Raw genomic sequence first — 20,318 nt, forward strand, 5'->3', positions numbered from 1 at the left:
CTTTCTACAGTCACTCTTTTTGCTGTTCACTCTTCCCTTTCTTGGTCCAGCCTCCTTTCTACTCTTTACCCATCATACCTGTTTTTGGGGTGATTTAGCGTTTTTTGTTTAGTTTAGTTGTTTATTATGCTATTTGTTAGAGTAACTGGGAAAACCTATTGTTTCTATTCAGAATTGTTTGAAGGTGGGGCTAAAAACCTCTGTGCATGTGTGTGCTGTGCAGGTGTGTAAGAAAGGGTGACTGTGGCATAAAACAATACGTGACATTAATGATCATAGTTCTATGTTTGGCTATTTCTTTGGAAAATGGATGTGAAAAAAAATAACTAACCTAGCCCTCCTTTGACTAGAGGGCTGTACCAAGTCACCTCCAGTGGTCCTTTCTCATCTGAATTTCTTTATAACTCTAAAAATATTTTTTTGCTGTAGTGATATTTGCATCCTGAGGTGTTTACTTGCTTGTCTCACAGCGCATGGTGTGGTGGGACAAGACAGTATCTGGAATCTTGTTGTCTAGGCACAAATACCAAATCAAATGAAAAGGAAAATCTACAGATCATGGAAGGAGGGGCTGGTCACGTGGGAGGAATATAGGACTGTTGTCAGAGGATGTAGGGAGGCAATTAGGAAAGCTAAGGCCTCCTTGGAACTTAACCTTGCAAGTCAGGTTAAGGATAATAGAAAGGGCTTTTTCAAATACATAGCTAGCAAAACTAGCACTAGAGGCAATATTGGCCCATTGAGGAATGAGGTGGGAGCCCTGGTGACAGAGGATATAAAGAAGGCAGAGGTGCTGAATGCCTTCTTTGCCTCTGTCTTCACTCCTGCAGGGTCTCCCTATGAACCCCAGATTCAGATAGCCCCAGAAGAAGTCAAGATAGAGGAAGAGTTTGACATGGTAGACGAGGATTGGGTTAGGGATCAGTTGAGTAATCTGGACATCCATAAATCAATGGGTCCAGATGGAATGCACCCAAGGGTGCTGAGGGAGCTGGCAGAGGTCATTGCTAGGCCACTCTCCATCATCTTCAGTAAATCATGGGCAACAGGTGAGGTGCCTGAGGACTGGAGGATAGCAAATGTCACTCCAGTCTACAAGAAGGGCAAGAAGGAGGACCCGGGTAACTATAGACCGGTCAGCCTCACCTCCATCCCTGGAAAGGTGATGGAACAACTTGTTCTTGTGACTATCTCCAGGCACATCAAGGACATGGGGGTCATCAAGAGCAGTCAACATGGTTTTATCAAGGGTAAATCATGTTTGACTAACCTCATAGCCTTCTATGAGGAAATTACTAGGTGGATAGATGATGGTAGAGCGGTAGATGTGGTTTATCTTGATTTCAGTAAAGCATTTGACACCGTCTCCCACAGCATCCTTGTAGAAAAGTTGATCAGGTATGGGTTTGGTGATCAGGAAGTGAGGTGGATTAGGAACTGGTTGAAAGGAAGGAGTCAGAGAGTTGTAGTCAATGGGGCAGAATCTGGTTGGAGGTGTGTGACTAGTGGAGTCCCACAGGGGTCGGTACTGGGACCGGTGTTGTTCAACATCTTCATCAACGACCTGGATGAGGGTATAGAATGTACCCTCAGCAAGTTTGCTGATGACACTAAGCTGGGAGGAGTGGCTGACACACCAGAAGGCTGTGCTGCCATTCAGAGAGACTTAGATAGGTTGGAGAGTTGGGCGGGGAGAAACATGATGAAATTCAACAAGGGGAAGTGCAGAGTTTTACATTTGGGGAAGAACAACACCATGTCCCAGTACAGGTTGGGGGCTGAACTGCTGGAGAGTAGTGTAGGTGAAAGAGACCTGGGGGTCCTGGTAGACAGGAGGATGACCATGAGCCAGCAATGTGCCCTTGTGGCCAAGAAGGCCAATGGCATCCTGGGGTGCATTAGAAAGGGTGTGGTTAGTAGGTCAAGAGAGGTTCTCCTCCCCCTCTATTCTGCATTGGTGAGGCCACATCTGGAGTATTGTGTCCAGTTCTGGGCCCCTCAGTTCAAAAAGGACAGGGAACTGCTCGAAAGAGTCCAGCGCAGAGCTACGAAGATGATTAGGGGAGTGGAACATCTCCCTTATGAGGAAAGGCTGAGGGAGCTGGGTCTCTTTAGCTTGGAGAAAAGGAGACTGAGGGGTGACCTCATCAATGTTTACAAATATGTAAGGGGTGAGTGTCAGGGGGACGGAGTTAGGCTTTTCTCAGTGATGACCAGTGATAGGACAAGGGGTAATGGGTGTAAATTGGAGCATAGGAAGTTCAAGGTGAATATCCGAAAAAATTTTTTTACTGTAAGAGTGACAGAGCACTGGAACAGACTGCCCAGGGAGGTTGTGGAGTCTCCCTCACTGGAGACATTCAAAACCCACCTGGATGAGTTCCTGTGTGATGTACTCTAGGTGACCCTGCTCTGGCAGGGGGGTTGGACTAGATGATCTCTCGAGGTCCCTTCCAGCCCCTAAGATTCTATGATTCTATGATTCTATGATTCTATAAGTTATACATTTGGTCTAATGTTGGAAACAAAGACCAAGGCATGTTGCTATCAGTGGACTGATAGATTTGGAAGAGAAACAGAGAAGGTAATCTGGGGGAACACTGGAGGTGAAATATCCGAAAAATTTTTTTTACTGTGAGAGTGACAGAGCACTGGAACAGGCTGCCCAGGGAGGTTGTGGAGTCTCCCTCACTGGAGACATTCAAAACCCACCTGGATGAGTTCCTGTGTGATGTACTCTAGGTGACCCTGCTCTGGCAGGGGGGTTGGACTAGATGATCTCTCGAGGTCCCTTCCAGCCCCTAAGATTCTATGATTCTATGATTCTATGAAATGGTACCTAAACAAATCTTACTTTGCAGGAGAGCACAAAATTACAGTTTGAAGAGCTCATCTGTAGAAGTGTTTCGCCAATCAAGGGCTGCAATGCCAAATGAGGTCAAAGTCTTTCAGTTTTTGGAGCAAATATTTGCTAAATGAGGGTTTGCAGCTGGAAGTGGAACTGCAAGGCTGAAACTGGACCCATATATGAATTTTTCAGCATGTTTCCATCTTTCCCTGTCAAAATGATTCCCTTTGAAAATCTCTGTGGGCTGCAGCCAGTCTTCTTAGTCTCTGAATTGCCCATCATAGCACCTCGGCTCCTTCCTAGAAACCCAGCTATTCTAGCATTATTTTTCCCGTGTCAGAATAAAAAGAACCAGAGAGAAGAGGGTTGTGATGGCAATTTTCCTAATAACTTAATATTTTACTTCTAAGACACTGCGATAGCCACAGTAGCCTTGATTCTGCCTATCTGTAAAGAATCTGAGAAGGATTTTCAAGGATATCAAACAGTGTAAATTTTTTAGACATTAAGAAAGCAGGCTCAAGAAAATCCATTTGGAATGACTGTCTATTTTATGTACCATGGCAATTGACCCTCTGGAGGCACTGCAGGCCTACCTAGACTCTGATGTCCTTTCTCAGCTACCCCTGTCAGAACTGCTCCAGAAGGACTGAGCCTCAGATTGACAGATGACATTTGCAGCTTGAGAGACCAGGGATACTCAGAACATTATTCCACAGCCCATGCCACCAAGCTTCGTCCCTGCACAACCTCCATCACACATACTTCCTTTTCTTCAGTCACTAGCTACTGATCTTGAGGACCATGTCTGTGTGTAGGATCCAAGAGCCATGGAGTGCCCATCCCAGCTCTCAGCCTTCCCTCTGCCCTGCCCAACAGACCCTAAAGAAACCTGTGGCATTGCCACCCTGGCTCAAGCTGTTTTCTAACAGCACTATCATCCATGGCCATTTTGTAGCCAGCTAAGGCAGAATATTTTGGAGTGGATCAGCCTCCCCTCTTCCACAGGAACTATTGGAGGATCTGACTGCAAACAGATTTTTGCTGCCCTGATGTGGTCTGATGTCAAACAGTGCCCAATGAGAGCTGACAAGCTGACAGACCCGATCCGTCAATGGAGGATGAGGAGTGGGTAAAAGAGAACTTCTCTTGTGCATGCCTTCGAGAGACAGAGAGTAATTTCACAGATGGCCAGCAGAGCTCTTGTAAGTGATATGAGTCCATATTTAATAGCCTGTCCATTTCTGTGAAGGCAGACACAAATGCAGGGGATACGGGGATAAGGAAAATTCAGTGCCAGGCATAAAGTAGCATATAGGAGGTCAGCTTCCAGGGGCAAGCTCCTGTTTGGTACTCTCTCTGACCAGTAAAGAACTGGGGGTGGCTGAGCCCTTACTAAACTCAGAAGTAGGTCTCTGGAGCCAGACTTTTAGCCACAATAAATTGTTTTCTCCCCTTTTGACTTGTGCATCCTGTGTTGCAGAATATTTCTGAAGAGTAATTGTGATGGTGAGGTCAGGAAGAAAATAATGGGGATTGGCTCCTTTTATTGGAGCATGGTTAGTTGTTGTATGCACAGCGAAGACCTCTTGGCTGGGAGCTGTCCTCTCAGGTGAGCAGTGTCCTTTGGGTGCTGCCCTCACCTTGGAAGAAGTAGAAGATTCAGCTTTGCTGGAAAGGGAACTTGTGTCCTTTGGGTATGGATCACAGTGTTGTTGACCCAGCTAGTGGGTCAGAATTAGGGCAGAGGGGGAGCCCTCACAGCTTTCTCCTGTTCACGGGGCATGGTACCTTGTCCAGGCTCCAAATCAGACCACATCTTACACCTATCTACGACCCAAACTTGAACTCATCTAGACTCCTACCTTGTACTAGTGTCATCTCTCATATGGCCAAACAGAATGACATGCATATCCATCACCTATCTTCAAGCTGTTACATGGGCCCAGCCCGAATAAAAACATCCTTTGTGAGCTCACCTGTTTGAAGCCAGTTCCAACTGAATAGGCTTACCAGAATCTTCTCAATATAGATCTGGAAATCAGTGCTGAATTGGAGTTGATATATTGGTTGCTGCCCAAGTAGAGTCTATGTGAAAAAATTAATCTTAGGCTGACTCTTTTCCACACTGACCAGTTTACTACTGAAGTCCATAACAGGTCATTCCTATAATTTCCTTTTTCTTCCTCCTAAATACAGACTGGTTTCATGTCACACCAACAGTCCACATAGGTGCCTCGGGTAATGCTGACAATTTTCACCCTGATGCTGAGCTCATGAAGGCCTCATTGTGGTAGCCTTGTATCAGACACTAGGAAATTATGGAGCTCAGAAGAGTCAGTCAGCTGCTCTTCCCTCATCAGGAAAGCTGGGAAAAATTCTGCCACCATCCATGCTCATTCTCTTTATCCCAGGTAACATGACTAGTGGTAAGAATATCTTAGAAGTGGTCTGGTGGCCTGGGCATGGGCTCCAATCTCAGTAATAAGGAGAGGACTGCAGATGAATCAGTCAGTCATCCAGCAGAGTTGTGGCTGGGCTCCGTGCATAGAGCACAGGGGTAAGGATTTTCCTTCTCCTGTAGTGTTGTCAGTGTAGGCTGGCTGCTTTATTTCATTGGTGCAGATGATGTAGAGAGATGAATGGTTAGAATGTAGAGCACTTTGAGATCCCCTGTTCTGAAAGAAATGTGAGAAAACCAAGCTATTGTTGCATTAAAAGTTAAGCTACTTAATTGGTGCTATGCTATTCGTAGTAATCCAAACACATAGCTAAAAAGAGTACAAACCAGGCCCTTTCTGTTTGGTCCATGTCCTTTCCTGTGACAAAGTGGAAACTGGCATCTTCTTGCTTTATAATTGTCTGATTTTCAATCTTCCTCTCCCTCTTTCCCCACCTTCACAGCAGCCTGTCCTCATACTACTGATTCATTGTGCAATCAGATGGGTGATAACAGATGCTTCAGGAGAAGGGAATCTTCCTCCACAATTTGCTTAGCCAGTTGTGTGGTTGGAGTAGGAGTCAATTCCTTCCTGCCGTCTGCAGCCGTCTGCAGCCTGAAACGACTCATCCATCCCTTACCATCCTAGGGGTACAACTATAAATACTAGCAAGGGTTCACCAAAGTTGCCAGCCCTTTTAAAATTCTTTCTCCAAAATCTGTCTTTGACGGCTTCTTATGGCAGCAAAAGGCTTCTGATGAAATGCAGCATGCAAAGTGGTGTGTATGGCTGATCATTCATTTCACAGAGCTGTTTGCCCTCCAAGTGTTGCAGAAGAGGCTTACTAGTCAGTATTAACCCATTTTCACAGTGAGCTTCATTTCCAGTAGCAGAATCTCCTCTAATTTTTCACTTGGCTGCAATGTGGTAGCATCTGTTGTGTCTTAGAGATAGGTTGGGACATTTGCTGTACTGAGTGGGACAGACACAGTTGAAAGGGATGTGGCCCCATGCAAAGGTAGACCTGGCAACTAGTCAGACACAGCCCTTCTTCTTGCCTCAGTAGCTACGTTTGCAGTACAGTAACGTTCCCATCTCAATTTTAGTGATTAGGAGTGACATCTTTCTACAGCCATCTGGGGTGTGAAAACAAATACATCTACGTGGTCCAAATTGATCCACAAAGGTGGAAAGCAAACCAATGGCTACCAGAAAAAATTACCCCTCTCTGCGTCATTCTTTGCTGCCCACCTCAGTTGTTTCATTTGCTGATCCTTATTTCCTCCTGCTCTTCTGCTGGGCCAAACTTGGATGTGTCTGGCAGAGGCAAGGGCTCCAGAATTGTCATGGCTTGGGGGAAAGGGGAGAGGAGTGGGGCTCAAGTTTGTAGGGATGGGCTACCCTTGGGGCTGGCCAGGTGATGGCTCACACACTCCTAGCCCTCTCCTAGGCCCCCCTCCAAGCCCATTTCTGGGATCCTGACTGACTTTGGCAGTTGACTGCTGATGCAAGAGGGTTTCCATGGCAATGTACCAGTGCCGCTTGCTCCTTCCTCGGCGCTCTGCCTTCATTTCCCTCCCTCTACCTCTCCTCACCCCCCCACCCCAGCCCTCCTGTTTCTCAAGCCTGTTGCCATGGAAAAGTCATAATCCACAAAGAATTTCATATCCCTCCCCACCAAATGTGTTTTTTTTTTTTCTTTGGTGTTAAAAATTTGCTTTTCAGTTTAATGTGTGGGTAGAAGAAGCTCCATCTGCCTCTTTGAAACCTTGCCTCTGACTTGGACTAAGAGGTCCTTCAGGAGGGGGGGTGGTGGGAAGCTGAAAAGGGGAGCTCCAGCTGATGGACACCCCAGCAGAGTTTTGGCTTTGAGGAGTGCTTATATGAGACTGGAGGTTATGATCCTTTTTTTAGAGGGACCGTGTCATTTGGATATTGGAGTCTGGAGTCTGAATCAATGATGTTTCAGTACCCAAGACACACTGGAGAAAAAAAGAAGTGAAAGATTTCTGAAAGGTGCCTCCTCTGGAGGCTGCTTTTTCTGAAGTAAGCATAGTGACTGCTGCCAAAAGAAAAGGGTGCAGACAACTCATACGTTGCCACAATATGGGCACAGCAAGAGCTGCAGAAATGATGCAGCCAAAGGTACTGAACAAGACGAGAACTAGAGTCCACATTATTCCACCTGGTGCTCATGCTAATTCCCAAGCTTTCAGGGTATTTCCACAGTCTATCAGGACTTGTGTGTGAAGTTTGTGGGTTATGTTTTTGTTTGTTAGCTTAAGCCCTAATTAAAGGTGAAATTAGTTAAGTTTCTGCTCAAATTAAATAAACTTGCCTCAGTATCTCTGAAAAGCACTGGAATACTTTTAGCTTGACTGCACTGGGTAGCTGGTTGAACTGGAGGAAGATTTGGTATGGTAATAAATGTGGGAATTGACCCTCTGCTGCACTCTCCATGGCAATGTTCTGGTCTCACTCCCACCATGTTAGCTGTTTGCATCTGTGCTGTGTTCAGGCTTCCCACAGTGGGCACTGTGTCCTGGAATCCTCAGATGCATGTTGGAAAACCTTATTCTCAATATTTCTAGGTCCAAAGCATCCTGGAAGTCTCCTGAGCAAAGAAATATTATTGGGAGATTACCCACTCTGACTGTTCAGGAGGGAGAAGGGAAAGGATAATATATCCCAAATTTGGACCTTGTACTTATTTCAGACCTCCCCAGAGTCTTTTAGTGGATGCAATCTTAGCTTCACTCCTGAGGCTTCTTTAAACTGACCTTTTCCTGAAGAAGCAGAGGAGTAATTCAAGATTAAATGCAGCTTCAGAGTAAAATGTCACATTTACTTCACTGGAGATGCAGCAACATGGGTTGAAGTTGACTTTCTTTATTCAGGAAACACTGAGGATGCAGGTTTGGTTTTTTTTGTGGTTTTTTTTTGGGTTGTTTTTTTTTTTTTCTGTATAGACAACTACATTCAGGTGACCTGCTGCAGAAACCTAACCTGTGCATTGCGGTTACTTCTCCCCATTGTCTGGGTGTACCAAGCATCTCAGTCACTTGCTGCTTGCCTGGTCTCAGATGCCCTAATATTCTCAGAATCTAAATTGGACATGTGGAATAGGTGATGGAGTGCAACCTGGAGAATTTTCAGGCTGTTGGAAAAATTGTCGACTTGCCAAATCATAATGTCACAGTTCTGGGTCATTGTAGTGCCTCTTATTTTGTATTAATTCCTGGAAGATGATGGATTTTCAGTTGCCACGGGCTGTGATCATCCCGCAGAAAGCAAAAAGCCTTTCAGCAGTGCTCTACCTCTTTCCTTGCCTGTATACCTTTACTCTGTTCTAGACAAACATAATTTCTTCTGTCCCACGCCCTACGTTGTTTGCCTCCTGCTGTATTCAACCTCTTTTCTGACACTGCTGAAGAAGAAGCCTGAGTAGTCGCAGTGCTGTGTTGGGCAGCTGCAAAGTAGACCCTGCCTGGCTGTTTCACAAAAGGTCTTGAATATCCACCTGCAGAGAAAAAATCTTCAGTTACTACTAGTCCAGTCTAGGAGTTGAACCATTGACCAGAAGGCAAATATTTCCTTTCTTTTTGTACTTTTCAGGCATCAGAGTTTTCCAAAGCATTATATGAGTGCACTGACTGTATCGACAGACACAGTTGCCCTCCTTGTGCTTAGCAAAAGTAGCTTCAGGCATCATTCTCTTTATTGCCAAAAGAAAGGGAGAGGGCGTGTAACTTTATTTAACAGAGCCTGGACTACAAACTACATCACAAAACACTCTACAAAGTTAATGATACAAGGCAGAAGTCGGATGTGATATAAATGATGTAAATGTGTGAACTCTGAGTAGGACTTTGGCAGTGTTCCCAGCCATGTTCAAAATGTACCCATGGTATTTCTATCTCCCATACTGGGAACCCACTAGAGACAGGCAGAGAAGACTTAGGTTGAGTTTATTATCCATATTTATAATACATTTTAGAATAGCATCTTCCTCCCACACTGCTCTATCCTCACAGCATTACATATGCATCCAACTCAAAACAGGAGGCTTCACACTCTGGCTTTTGGGGCAAGAGTTGAGAATGGGTGAGATATACTTGAAGCATTCAGTGTTTGTTGGGAAACCCAAAATAGGTGGTGCAAAGGAATATGAACCTCTGCAGGTAGCTCTGCAGGTAGAGGTAATGGAAGGGGTTTGCTAGGTGTCAAATCATGGGACTTTGGGGACAAAAAGATGCATGCCTGAGTGTAGGAACCCAGGTGAAATACTGGAAGAAGATTCTTGGTATTTACTTCCCTTTTATATTTTGCTAGTGTTTGAAAAAGGAATGATGTCAGTGGAAGAAAAGCACCGAGTGGTAATGGCTGTGACTGGGGTGGGGATAAGTGGAGGCTGTGGGTTGAGAATTTGCAGACTAATTTTTTATCTGGGACCTGGTGTCCAGGGAGCACCTGGATGGGGACATCTTAGCATTCAAAGACTTGTTGGTTCACAGTGGGTGCACAGAAAGCATCGGTGGTTGTGCGGGTGAGCTGACTGCAGTGAAGGCAGCAGTGCCCCAGCAACGGCTGTGTTGGAAGTGCTGATGAAGGTGATGGCTGGCAATGGAGAGCTGATGGGAAGGACAGCAGAGATGGCAGTTTGGGTGGGGAAGCAGTGACACAGGGAAGGGTGCTGGTGGTGAGGAGGGTACTGATTGCAGCACTACAGCAGCATTTGGAGTGCTAACTGCAAATGAAGACAAGAGTGGCTAATTGCAGACATGACTGTGAAGAGGAAGAGGAGGCTTGAGGAGGAGTGGTGAGGTCTGTGATTATAGCACTTTGCAATGAAGAAGCTGCTGCTCAGTGTGGGGCTACAAGGAGTTCAGCTCCGGTATTAAGTGAAGCTGCATTCTCCACATGTGCCACCTCATGGTTTGCTTCTTCTATCTCAGTCCTCACTTTCTTTGCTACTGCAGCATTTTTTCTGTTTGTATGTAACATGGGGAGAAATGCATTGATGGTTTTGTTTAGGGGGAAAAAAAAAGACAAAAGAAATTAGACTCTACACCATTGGTGATACGTCCTGTGCACTTTGCCAGGAGAATGCTAGCTGGGAGGGCTTCTCGGGAAGAATGAGGTCTTCTTAATGCTGCAAGGAAAAAAAAAATCACAGGGGAATTTAAAAGGGAGGGAGAACAAAAAAAAACCCCACAAACAACAAACCCCTAATTGTTCTGAGACCTTCCTCATCCCAAGGAAGGGTTAATGCTTTAAATGCAGTGTAATTTCAGCGGCACTAAAGAACACGTTTCCATGGAAACATCAACCCACGGAGGGAGAAGGGAGAGGGAGCAGCAGCGAGGGAGAGAGAGCAGCTCCTCTGGCAAAGGAGGAGCAGCCTCCAGACCCCCGCACAGTTAGTGGCAGGAGTGATTATTTATTTGCTTGTTTAAATCGATATCCCCCTCCCCCCCACCTCCTTGAAGATGTGATAGGAAAGGAAGTGAGAGAGTGCCATCTTGGCCAAACTGCTACAGACCCAGGAAAATCTAGTCACACTTTTTTTGCACCAAGACTCCTTGCAGGCAAGGACTTTGCTCCTAGGAGCACGGAATTCACTGCCCTTGCAAATGTGTGGATGTTTCAACACTTGATAAACGTTGAATAACCCCCAAATCGCTTGTGGTTTCTTGGTGGGTTGGAGAAGTTAACTTAGTCTGCTGTTTCAGAGAATTTAATAAAAGGATTTATTTCAATGTCTCCAGCTAATTTATCCTCTTCTGGCTTCTGGCAGCAGTGAGAGGGACCTTTCTGGCAGATTTGAGTGGTTTTCTGCCAGCAAGAAAGTTTTGAAAGTTCTAGAGGAAAATTGATGTGCTCACCTGCTTGCTGGACTTGATTCCCAGGACAGAAACTGGAATGAGCTGTGGGTAAATACTGAGATGCCCTGATGGTTGACTCCCAGCCCACCAGCCATCTTCAGAAGACCAGAGAGACTGTTGACATGCTCATCTAACTCACCCAGTTGTTTTAAGCTGGAGTCCACAGCCATGTGGGTCTATGGGGGATTTCAAAGGGATGTGCAAAAATTATCAAGAAAAGGAAGCCTGTTGCCAGTGGGGATAAATTCACTGTATGACAGTTGTTCAACTGCCATATTTCTTTACAACTCTGCAAATTGAAAGAGCTTGAAAAACATCATCCTTGGTGAAAAATCACTGTGAAGAGCCTCATTTGACTTCTGTTCTGTGACTGATTGTCCTATCAGTGATTGTATGACTGTGCCCTAAGACAGATAAACAGATCTGAAGGACATTGCTTAACCTTTCAGTATTTGCCTGTTCCTAGTGGTATCCATCAGTGACCTGTTAGGTGGATGCCAAGTCATAATAATGACTGATTGTTGGCTGTTCTGACAAATGCAATTTTCTGTGCTTTTAGTGCCCCATGTAAGCAGATTTTTAGTCCTTTCAAATGGGAAATACCTTGAAGACTAGTTTTATTTTGGAGAAAGTGATATGTTAGCTGTTCCTAACGAATAAGGAAGGATGGAAAGATGTAATAATAAAAAATAATACTTAAAACCAGTAATTGGCAGGAAATTATTAACTCAGTATAGCTTTACAGCTTGATCTAATTTTGGACTGAACATTTAGGTTTTATTTTATCCAGTCACTGCAACAATTTTGACCTTAAAGCTATTTTTCTATTAGCTCTTCTCTATTACTTAAAGGTTTGGTGAGTCAATTCAGAAGTATATTTGTTTCTATCAAAGCTTTTTGGATAAAAAAACCTTTCTGAGAATAGACTGATTTCCTATGAGATTTATAGATATTTTCAGCTTTAACCAGAGTATGTGCTTAAAACAGTTTTCCTTCTTTCTGTTTTATTTCCAGTGAGGGTAGAAAGAATAGGGGAAAATTCTCAAGCTTCTCAGGACTGTGTAGTTTTCCCAGCAAAAAAAAAGATAATTTTGGAGGAAAAGTTGAAAATCAAATATTTTGGGTTTAAATTGGAATATTTTACATGGAAATCCTATTTGCTGTCTCTTTTGATTAGAAATGTGGGAATTTTATATTCCTGTTTCTCCTTCATGAAACTTAGACAGACTAAATCTCTGGTGACATCCCTTTCCCAGTTGAGGTGCTGCTCTTGCTTGTAGGACTCTTTTAGGGTGGCACATTACACATGTATTTTAACTAGAGCTCTTGTCCATAAAAGAAAGGGCAGAAGGTACCACAAAACAGACCAGACTGTGTGGGAACATGACCATGCCAGAAGCTTCATTTTCTTTCCAATGTCATTATGGTTTTCAGATCTTACAGTTCTCTTTATTTCTGACAAAATGTTGACCTCCTCATAAGAAAATGTTGTTGCCAAGTTCTTATCCCCAATTCCCATTTAAAAAGTGCTTTTGATTTTTCCTGGCTCTGGTATTTGTGAAAATAGGTCAGTCAGGATGTGTGTGAGAAAAATTTGGCTTTGGTTGGTTTTTCAGGATATTCTTGTGACCAGCATAGCAGATGGGGCCAAATGAAGATTTATCCAGCCCTTTTTTTTTCCATAAACAGGTCACCTCATCATAATGTAGACCTATGTTTCCTACAAGTGACCTAGTTTTCACAGTCTGGCCTTGGTACCATCAGCACAAACCTGGCAAAAGGAGCAAAAAATGCCACTAGACCTGAATGGCAACACCTCTTTTCCCTTTCCTATCAAAGGCAATGGCTGCATAGGATGAAAAGCAAATGGGAGATCAGGTCCTAAATGGTATTAGGTACATGGGAAAAAAAGGCATTGTAGAAACTCTGCAGCTCACTGAAGTGGCTGGACAAACAACCCTTCAACTAGGTGTCATTACTGTAATTTCAGCCCCATGTTGGAGCTGACCCCATGTTTCCCTTTGGGGGGGCGGGGCTGTAATTTGGTGACCCTGCACAATGAGTCTCCCTTCTGTCTGCTTGCTGATAGCCATCAGTTTGTGCTGCAAAACCCTGCGCTGTGGTGCTTGAGTTTCTGCTTACATTTTCAGGACGAAAGCTGGGGACAGCACAGACTGGGGAATGTGAGCTTTGCTTCTCGTTCTCAGAAGTGGTCCCTTCTCATTAGGATCATTCAATGCATGTAGGAAAGCAACCCTGCAATTGTTCTGGCTCCATACGTACTCTAAGGATAGATATATCCTCAGTCCCCAGGAACTGTCATCTCAGTCTTTCTGAAATGACAAATTCATAGTAGATAAATAGACGAAATGGGAAATAAAGTGGAAGTGCCATTTATTTATTTATTTGTGTATTATGACTAAGAGAGGGAGTGATGGAAAAGATTCATCCTTCCACGGTATATAGGAGCTGTCACTTGGAAGTCTCAGCACATGTGTACATTGTTTTCAAAACAACTTTGCTGAATACGATGGAGAAACAGCAAGGACAGATTAGTAGAAATTTGTCTTCCACCAAAAATGGATATTTCACAGTTCAGGACCAATCACCAAGAAAATTCATCTTCATAGATGTGAGGAGCTGTAATCTCAGCAGATCCAACAGAATCACTCCATAGATGCCAGCTGAATATCAGTGATTTATTCCAGTCCAGTATCTGCCTTGTCATTTTAGAAGTTGTGGACAGCAGAGAGAAACCAAATTAATCTTTTATATCTCTGTTATCTTGTAGCCTGAGGGATGTTTCCTAATCTAGATGCTCTCCTAACCTCTTTGCTTATTGAAAATAGTCTTGAACTCTGGGCATTTTGCTAAGCCTGCTGGTCAGGTTGGTTCCCAGTAGTATAAAATGGCTCTAGCTTGGACAAATTTTTGGTGGACAATCCCTGCAGAATTTGGAATTTGTTGGTCTCTTTTCTACACTTTCTTTCTTTCTTGCATTGCATCTCTCAAGATTCAGTGGTAACACTGACACTGTGAGAAAAAGGAGAGTGTTACACTCTTCCTTTAGGATTTAATTTTCCTAGTCAACGGTTGCTTCTACTTTTTTTCCCATCTTGCTTGGGTTTTGTCCTTCATGATAGTGGAAAGAACAGAGTTGATGCCCCTTGTTACATAAAACCAGCTGCAGTCTTTCCCTTGGTGTGGAATCCTTTTGCTGTAAATCGTACCTGACACTGGACAGATGTTACAGAGACACAGACAGATGTGCCCGCCTTTCGTGACTCCACAAGCCACCAGCACTGCATCGGTGGGAGGAAGGCAGTGTGGGGCAGTGAGCAATGGGAGAGCCTCTGAAAGGCTCAGCCAGGGTCAGTACCAGCCACAGGGAAGTTTGATCGAAGGCCCAGGCTCAGGCATAGCCTGTTGTCACCTTTTTGGGGATGAGCAATTTGGTTTGATATCCTGTGGAGACTGCCTTATTTCAAGAGACCTCATGCACTCACAGCTGGGTCTCGATGACTGTTGTGCATGTATTAGCCACATCCTCTGTGGCAGAGGCAGCCACTGAAATGTCAAGCAATGTTATGGAGAAAAAAAGTCTGTATTATTTTAAGCTTTCCATGGATTTGGAGAATGGAGGTTTAAATCAGAAGTTGAAGGGATCAGTTGCAGTTTTTTCATTAAAAAAGTAAAAAAATCTACCCTATTTCAGTCTCTCAGACAAGAGCAGAAGCTATTAACAGCATAGTTAGTGCTGGCTAAACCTTTATTTGTCAATCACTTGCCACTTGAAGGTTAGAATTCCCGTTTGTAGCTAAATACACTGTTCTTAAACTCCCTTTTCCTGTCCTTTGAGTCCACCCATCTTTCTGTCTGTCCATCCTTGTCCAGGACCAGGCATGTAGGGCAGGCAGGATGGCATGTGCTCTACCAAGCTGTCTGCATCAGTCCAGGCTGGGTAGGTCTTGCTGATGTTGAACAAGGGAACAAGCTTTGGAGCTGTGGGCACTTAATGCTGAAATGCAGTAACATACTTGTCTTTGCTCTTTCCTGGGCATGAAGTGGGTCTGGGCAGGCAGGTGTGCCTCCTTCTGCTACCTCTGTCTAGTGGGTTTTTAATGCTGTCGCTAGGAGAAGGAAAAGGCTGTTTCACCATGCAGATTCTGTGGGAAATAGACCTTTCACTGCCTTCACCTTACTGCTCTTACCTTCAGCCTCAGTGCTTCATGTTACAGTGAGATTCCAAAGAGGCTGATGGTGGTCTGCATACCCATCTTCTTATCCCACATCACCCTTCACCTGCCTTTTCCCATGCAAATCCTCCCTGGCAGAGGTATTCCTCAGCCTTTCTTCCCTCACCCTCCACCTACACCCTGTTTTTCCCTCATGTGCTGGATTGCTGACTCCCCTATGTCAATGGTGGAGAGACTGTTTTATTTATATGGCCTGTCTGATTCAGGAAAGCAGTTGATGTTAGGATGATTATGCCATTTCAGACAGACTACTTATCTTGTTGGACCATAACAAGCACTGACAGGGCACAGGGGTGTGTGTGCATGCACACGTGTGAGGCAGGGAGGGTGATGAAATGAACCAAGGCAATGTCTAAATTTGCCCACTCAGTCAGCAGGTTCAGGAGGAGCTGATTCCCAGCAAGGCACTAGAGGCAGAAGTAGGAGTGGTTAGTGATGATTTCAAATGCATCTCATTCAGAACTGTCTCTGGGGTAAAGAAAAATTCAGCTAAGACCCTTCCTGTCCTCCCTTAAGCCCCCTCTGCCTACCACATTTGCCTCTCCAGGCTTGCTCCATTGCTAGCTGAAACCGTTTAAAATGTCATCATCTCTCTGCTGGTCCTAAATTGGCCATCTGATGTGGTTTTAATGCTCAATTTCCTATGCCAACCAGCCTTTGAAACACTCCCCATTAGCTTGCAGGGCTGACAGCCTCACATCTAGGGCAGGTGATGTTACCTAATGATCAGAGAGCCCAGGACTGGGAGTTGGGTCCTCCTGAGTCTGATCTGCTTTGTGCCCAGGCACGTCTCTTCCTTCTTTGTTCCTGACTGCTCATCCATACCATGGGGCTCACAACGTCAGCCTCTTTCCACAGTGTCATGTGTGTTTTGCACCCACCCGGCTGAGTCTGGGCATTGTGGCTGCTGCATCTCCACCAAGCTGGGGAAGGCTTTGGCCTTTCTGTACTTGCATTGAGTAGCTCCAGAAATGCCCACATAAGCAAAATGCTTTGCCGAAAGGTGTTTCTAGCAAATTAAATTAAATTACCTGTATCTGTCCCACCACACCCCTGTTCTCTTTCCATCTCCATCCAAGACATCCAGGAACTAATGGATTAAGCCTTTTACAGGCACAGCTTCATCTTGGGTTACCTCACGTGCGCACAGAGCCTGCTGCCCTCATGCTGTGCTCCTGTGCCAGGGAGTCTCTCTGTCCCCTGGTTGCCTCCTTGGGGACCTGAGTGTGTGTAGATTGTAGGGAGGGAAAAAAAATTTTCCCTTGGTCAGAGCAGACAACAGTCATGCTTGTGTAGCAGGGCAGCTGCTGCCAAAGCGGACAGCTCTCAAGAGGTAGCGATGGAGGGCAGAGCCACTTGAATGTTGCTACCTTGCAGCACACTGCTGACTTGGCCTGGTGGGGAGTCTTTCAAGCCCACCTAACACTTTGTCATGCAGGTGTGCCTTGCCCAGCACACCTGAGCAAGACCCGCAGGTCCCCTCGGGTGCTGCTTTTGCCCTGTGTCCCCTTGTAGGCCAGAGGATCCTGCAAGCCAGAGGCGTTCAGGGAAAACTTGGTGGGCAGGTGGGGAAGTGCTGCTTCTGCACTCTTGCTACAAACTTTGGTAAACATATTGCTAATGGATTTGAGAGAAAACCCTCTGAAGAGTTATTGTGCCAAATTTGGAGGCTAATTTCAGTCATTAAGGTGCGAAGCGAGGGATTTTAGTGCCGCTTTAAGTGTAAATCTCAAGGCAGCTCCAAGGATTGGAATTACTGATGATCCTTTCTTGATTATTATTAGTGGTTCTAATCTTTCCATTAGGAAATGAAAAGAAATTACACCCTCTTGTGTCATATCTGTTGCTGATTTCTGTGAACTCTTCTTGTCAGGCTGTGCAAGGGAGATTCCCACAGTGGCATCATTCTTGGTGGGAGGGGAAAGAGGGCTGAAAATTGTTTAATACTGATGTTTGTTTAATTAAATATTGGCACTGACATATACAGCTGTAACTCCAGTCAGGCTAAGAGCATCCTCATCTTCTCCTAGCCTTACTTTGTCTTTACTCTTGTGGCTGGTGCAGAGACATAATGAAATAGGTGTACTTGTAATCTTGGTCCACTGAAAGGTCTTTCACACAGCGCAAGCCTTAAATTGTTCTGATAGGATGCACATACCATGTGATGGTCTGTGCCTGGCATTCCTCAGTACTAGACCGATGCAAATGGCTGTGAAGAAAAGGCCAGAAAAAGAGTATGTGTGATCCTGACATGGAATATTTTACACCATTACAAAGAACCACCTGGCTAAGATTTTCTGTGTGGCTGATGTTTTGGGGTTCTTTCAGTGTTTGGGTGCAAAATGGGCCTGGCTTCTGGAAAATAATCAAGAGTCTGCCTTTGAAAATTGTCCTGTTGCAAATGTTTCATGCTGGGCTCCCTTATGGCTGCGTGTCCTACACTGTACACATCCCTTTAAGGTCAGAGCATGGAGAAAGTATGGAATTTCCTTTAGAAATAAATATAATTGATGATTGCACTTGGTAATGGGGAATTAGTGGATGAGTTTAATTGATTAATGGTGTTAGGACAAAAACATTTGGGAAGACACTAAAATCATGACCTAATTTTTAATTTTTTTAAAAAAAAGTTTCACTGCTATCAGTGCTTTCATTAAATTAGCAAGGGACTTTGTGTGCAGATAGTGGGAAAGTCTGAATCCACTGCAATAACATATTTCTTCTTTTTCTTTTTTTTCTTGAAATTCATTCAAACTGAGTTTAGAAGGGACAAACTTAAGCTGTATATGAGGAAATGTTTCCCAGTGTTGTGGTATAATAAAGCAGAAAAATCTCTCGTGTCTCTAGTGGAAATATTGCTTGTGTAATTTATAGGAGAACTGAGCAAAGCATGAGAGGGCAGAGTCCTGGGGTTAGCCCTGCTGGCAGCTTGGTCACCTTGGTCACCTCTACCTCTCACAGTAATGTGATGCTACTGGTGCCAGAGCAGGTGTAGAAAGGCAAGATCTTCTTCATGCAACAGGCTTGTGAATTGAAGTGAAATATATGAACAGGGGAAACTGTCAGAGTGCCATGGAGTTGTCATATAAGCCACTGAACTGTGAAATGTGTATTTGCCTCCTCTTCCTTTTAAGCTGAAAGAAGAGAGATTTAGGTTAGAGATCAGGCGTAAATTCTCCAGTGTAAGGGTGGTGAGACACTGGAACAGGCTGCCCAGAGATGTTGTGGGGGCTCCATCCCTGGTGTTCAGGGGCAGATTGGATGGGGCTCTGAGCAGCCTTTTCTAATGGAAGGTGTCCCTGCCCATGCAGGGGAGTTGGAACTTGATAATCTTTAAGGTCCCTTCCAATTCAAAAATTTCTGTGATTCTGTTATTCTTCCCTACAGTGTCATTCTGGACAGTCTAACAGTTAAGAAAACAATAGACTTGATTCCCATTTACAGCAAAACCATTTTAACATGTTCTCATGATGCAGCAAGGCCTTGAAATGAGTGTAGCTGTAATCTTGGTCCACTTAAAAGTCTTCTCCATTGCCAGAGCTGAGAGAAGAGGCTTTAGGATAAACAAAATTGATGCCTAAACTGTTAAATAGTCCATTTGTACAGCTGACAGGAGATGCCCCAAAGGGAGGTGTCTTGCACAGAAGTGACAGCGCCTTTCCAGACAAAGAGAATCACTTATGTTGGCTGCAGGGATCTGCAGGATTGGTCACCCTGTAGTTTGATCTGGTTGGGTATAAGGCATGACTCTATCCCTAGGGAAAAGGGCTTTTACTAGACTATCTCAACATCCGCTGTCCCTGTTCCTAAGCTGTTTCAGGGGATTGCTTTGGGCCTTTTGAGGCATGCTGGCTCTGATAGGGATGGAGCTCCTCAGAGATGTACTACTCCTTCCTCTGCTCTCTGCAGTGCCCTTGATGTTTGGGCTGGAGGGAGGCTGTCTCCACTGCTTCACCTGTAGGCCAGCACTGTCCTCAAATTACATGTAAAATGCCCTTTGGAAAGTGAGCAAAGAGTAGGCTGTGGAGGATGTTTACATGTTTCCTACAGATCCCTCTTCCCTTTGGGGTAAGGATCAAGGACCATGGGCACATGTGTGTGCATGTGACTCCCAGTCATACTTCCAGAAATTTATTGAGAGAAAACATGGGACATCTCTTCCCTGTCCCAGTTGCAAAATGGGGGCAATTGCCTTGCCTGATTATTCCAGTTCCTGGAGTAACTGTCCTGCTTCTCCCACCCTCTTTGTCTTAGATTTTCCTTTGCTGTCCCCAGCTTTATAGCAATGTTTGCACTGTGGTTCTACCATCCCGGTGTAATCTACAGGGCTGGGGTGGGCTCTCATTTCAGGTTTGGTTCCCAGGTGTTAACACTCTCCTTGCTCTTTTCTCTCTCTTGCAGGTACCTGATCAATGTCACCTTTGAAGGCAGGAATTTGTCATTCAGTGAGGACGGATACCAGATGCATCCCAAGCTGGTGATCATCCTTCTGACCAAAGAGAGGAAGTGGGAGAGGGTAGGACATGTTTGGTCATTCTCAAACTGTGTCAGGGACTAAGATGGAGTTAGGCTCCAGGAGAATAACCCCCCCACAACTTTCTGAACTTCTTATCAAGGGCTGGCAATCTCCTCCTTGCATCCTGGACTACTGGTATCTCCAATACCTAGGCTGCTATCTTCTCCATGCAGTATGCCATTACATTCTTCTATTAGTGTACATAAAAAATTAATCAGCTTCCCTTCTGTAACATCTGAACATAAGTTTTCCTGCCATTCAGAGAATAGGCCTCCTCTGTGCTATGAGTTTCAATGGCAGAGACAGGAAAAAGTTCTCTGCATGACTTGCAGGCAATGAAGTTGGGTGTGCTAAATGAATGTGACGGAGCTA

At 44.7% G+C, this 20,318-nt stretch overlaps 1 protein-coding gene across 1 annotated transcript in view; it reads left to right on the forward strand.

Moving 5' to 3' along the window:
• GRIN2B (glutamate receptor, ionotropic, N-methyl D-aspartate 2B) overlaps positions 1 to 20,318 on the forward strand; it is a 211,303-nt gene that overhangs the window by 113,996 nt on the left and 76,989 nt on the right. Inside the window, exon 4 of the mRNA XM_010003847.1 lies at positions 19,832 to 19,946. Within this exon, the coding sequence (XP_010002149.1) occupies positions 19,832 to 19,946 (115 nt within the window). The remainder of the gene's footprint in view (positions 1 to 19,831; positions 19,947 to 20,318) is intronic.

The sequence above is a fragment of the Chaetura pelagica genome, unplaced genomic scaffold, assembly GCF_000747805.2.
Source record: "Chaetura pelagica isolate M959 unplaced genomic scaffold, ChaPel_1.0 scaffold281, whole genome shotgun sequence".
NCBI classification, from domain to species: domain Eukaryota; kingdom Metazoa; phylum Chordata; class Aves; order Apodiformes; family Apodidae; genus Chaetura; species Chaetura pelagica.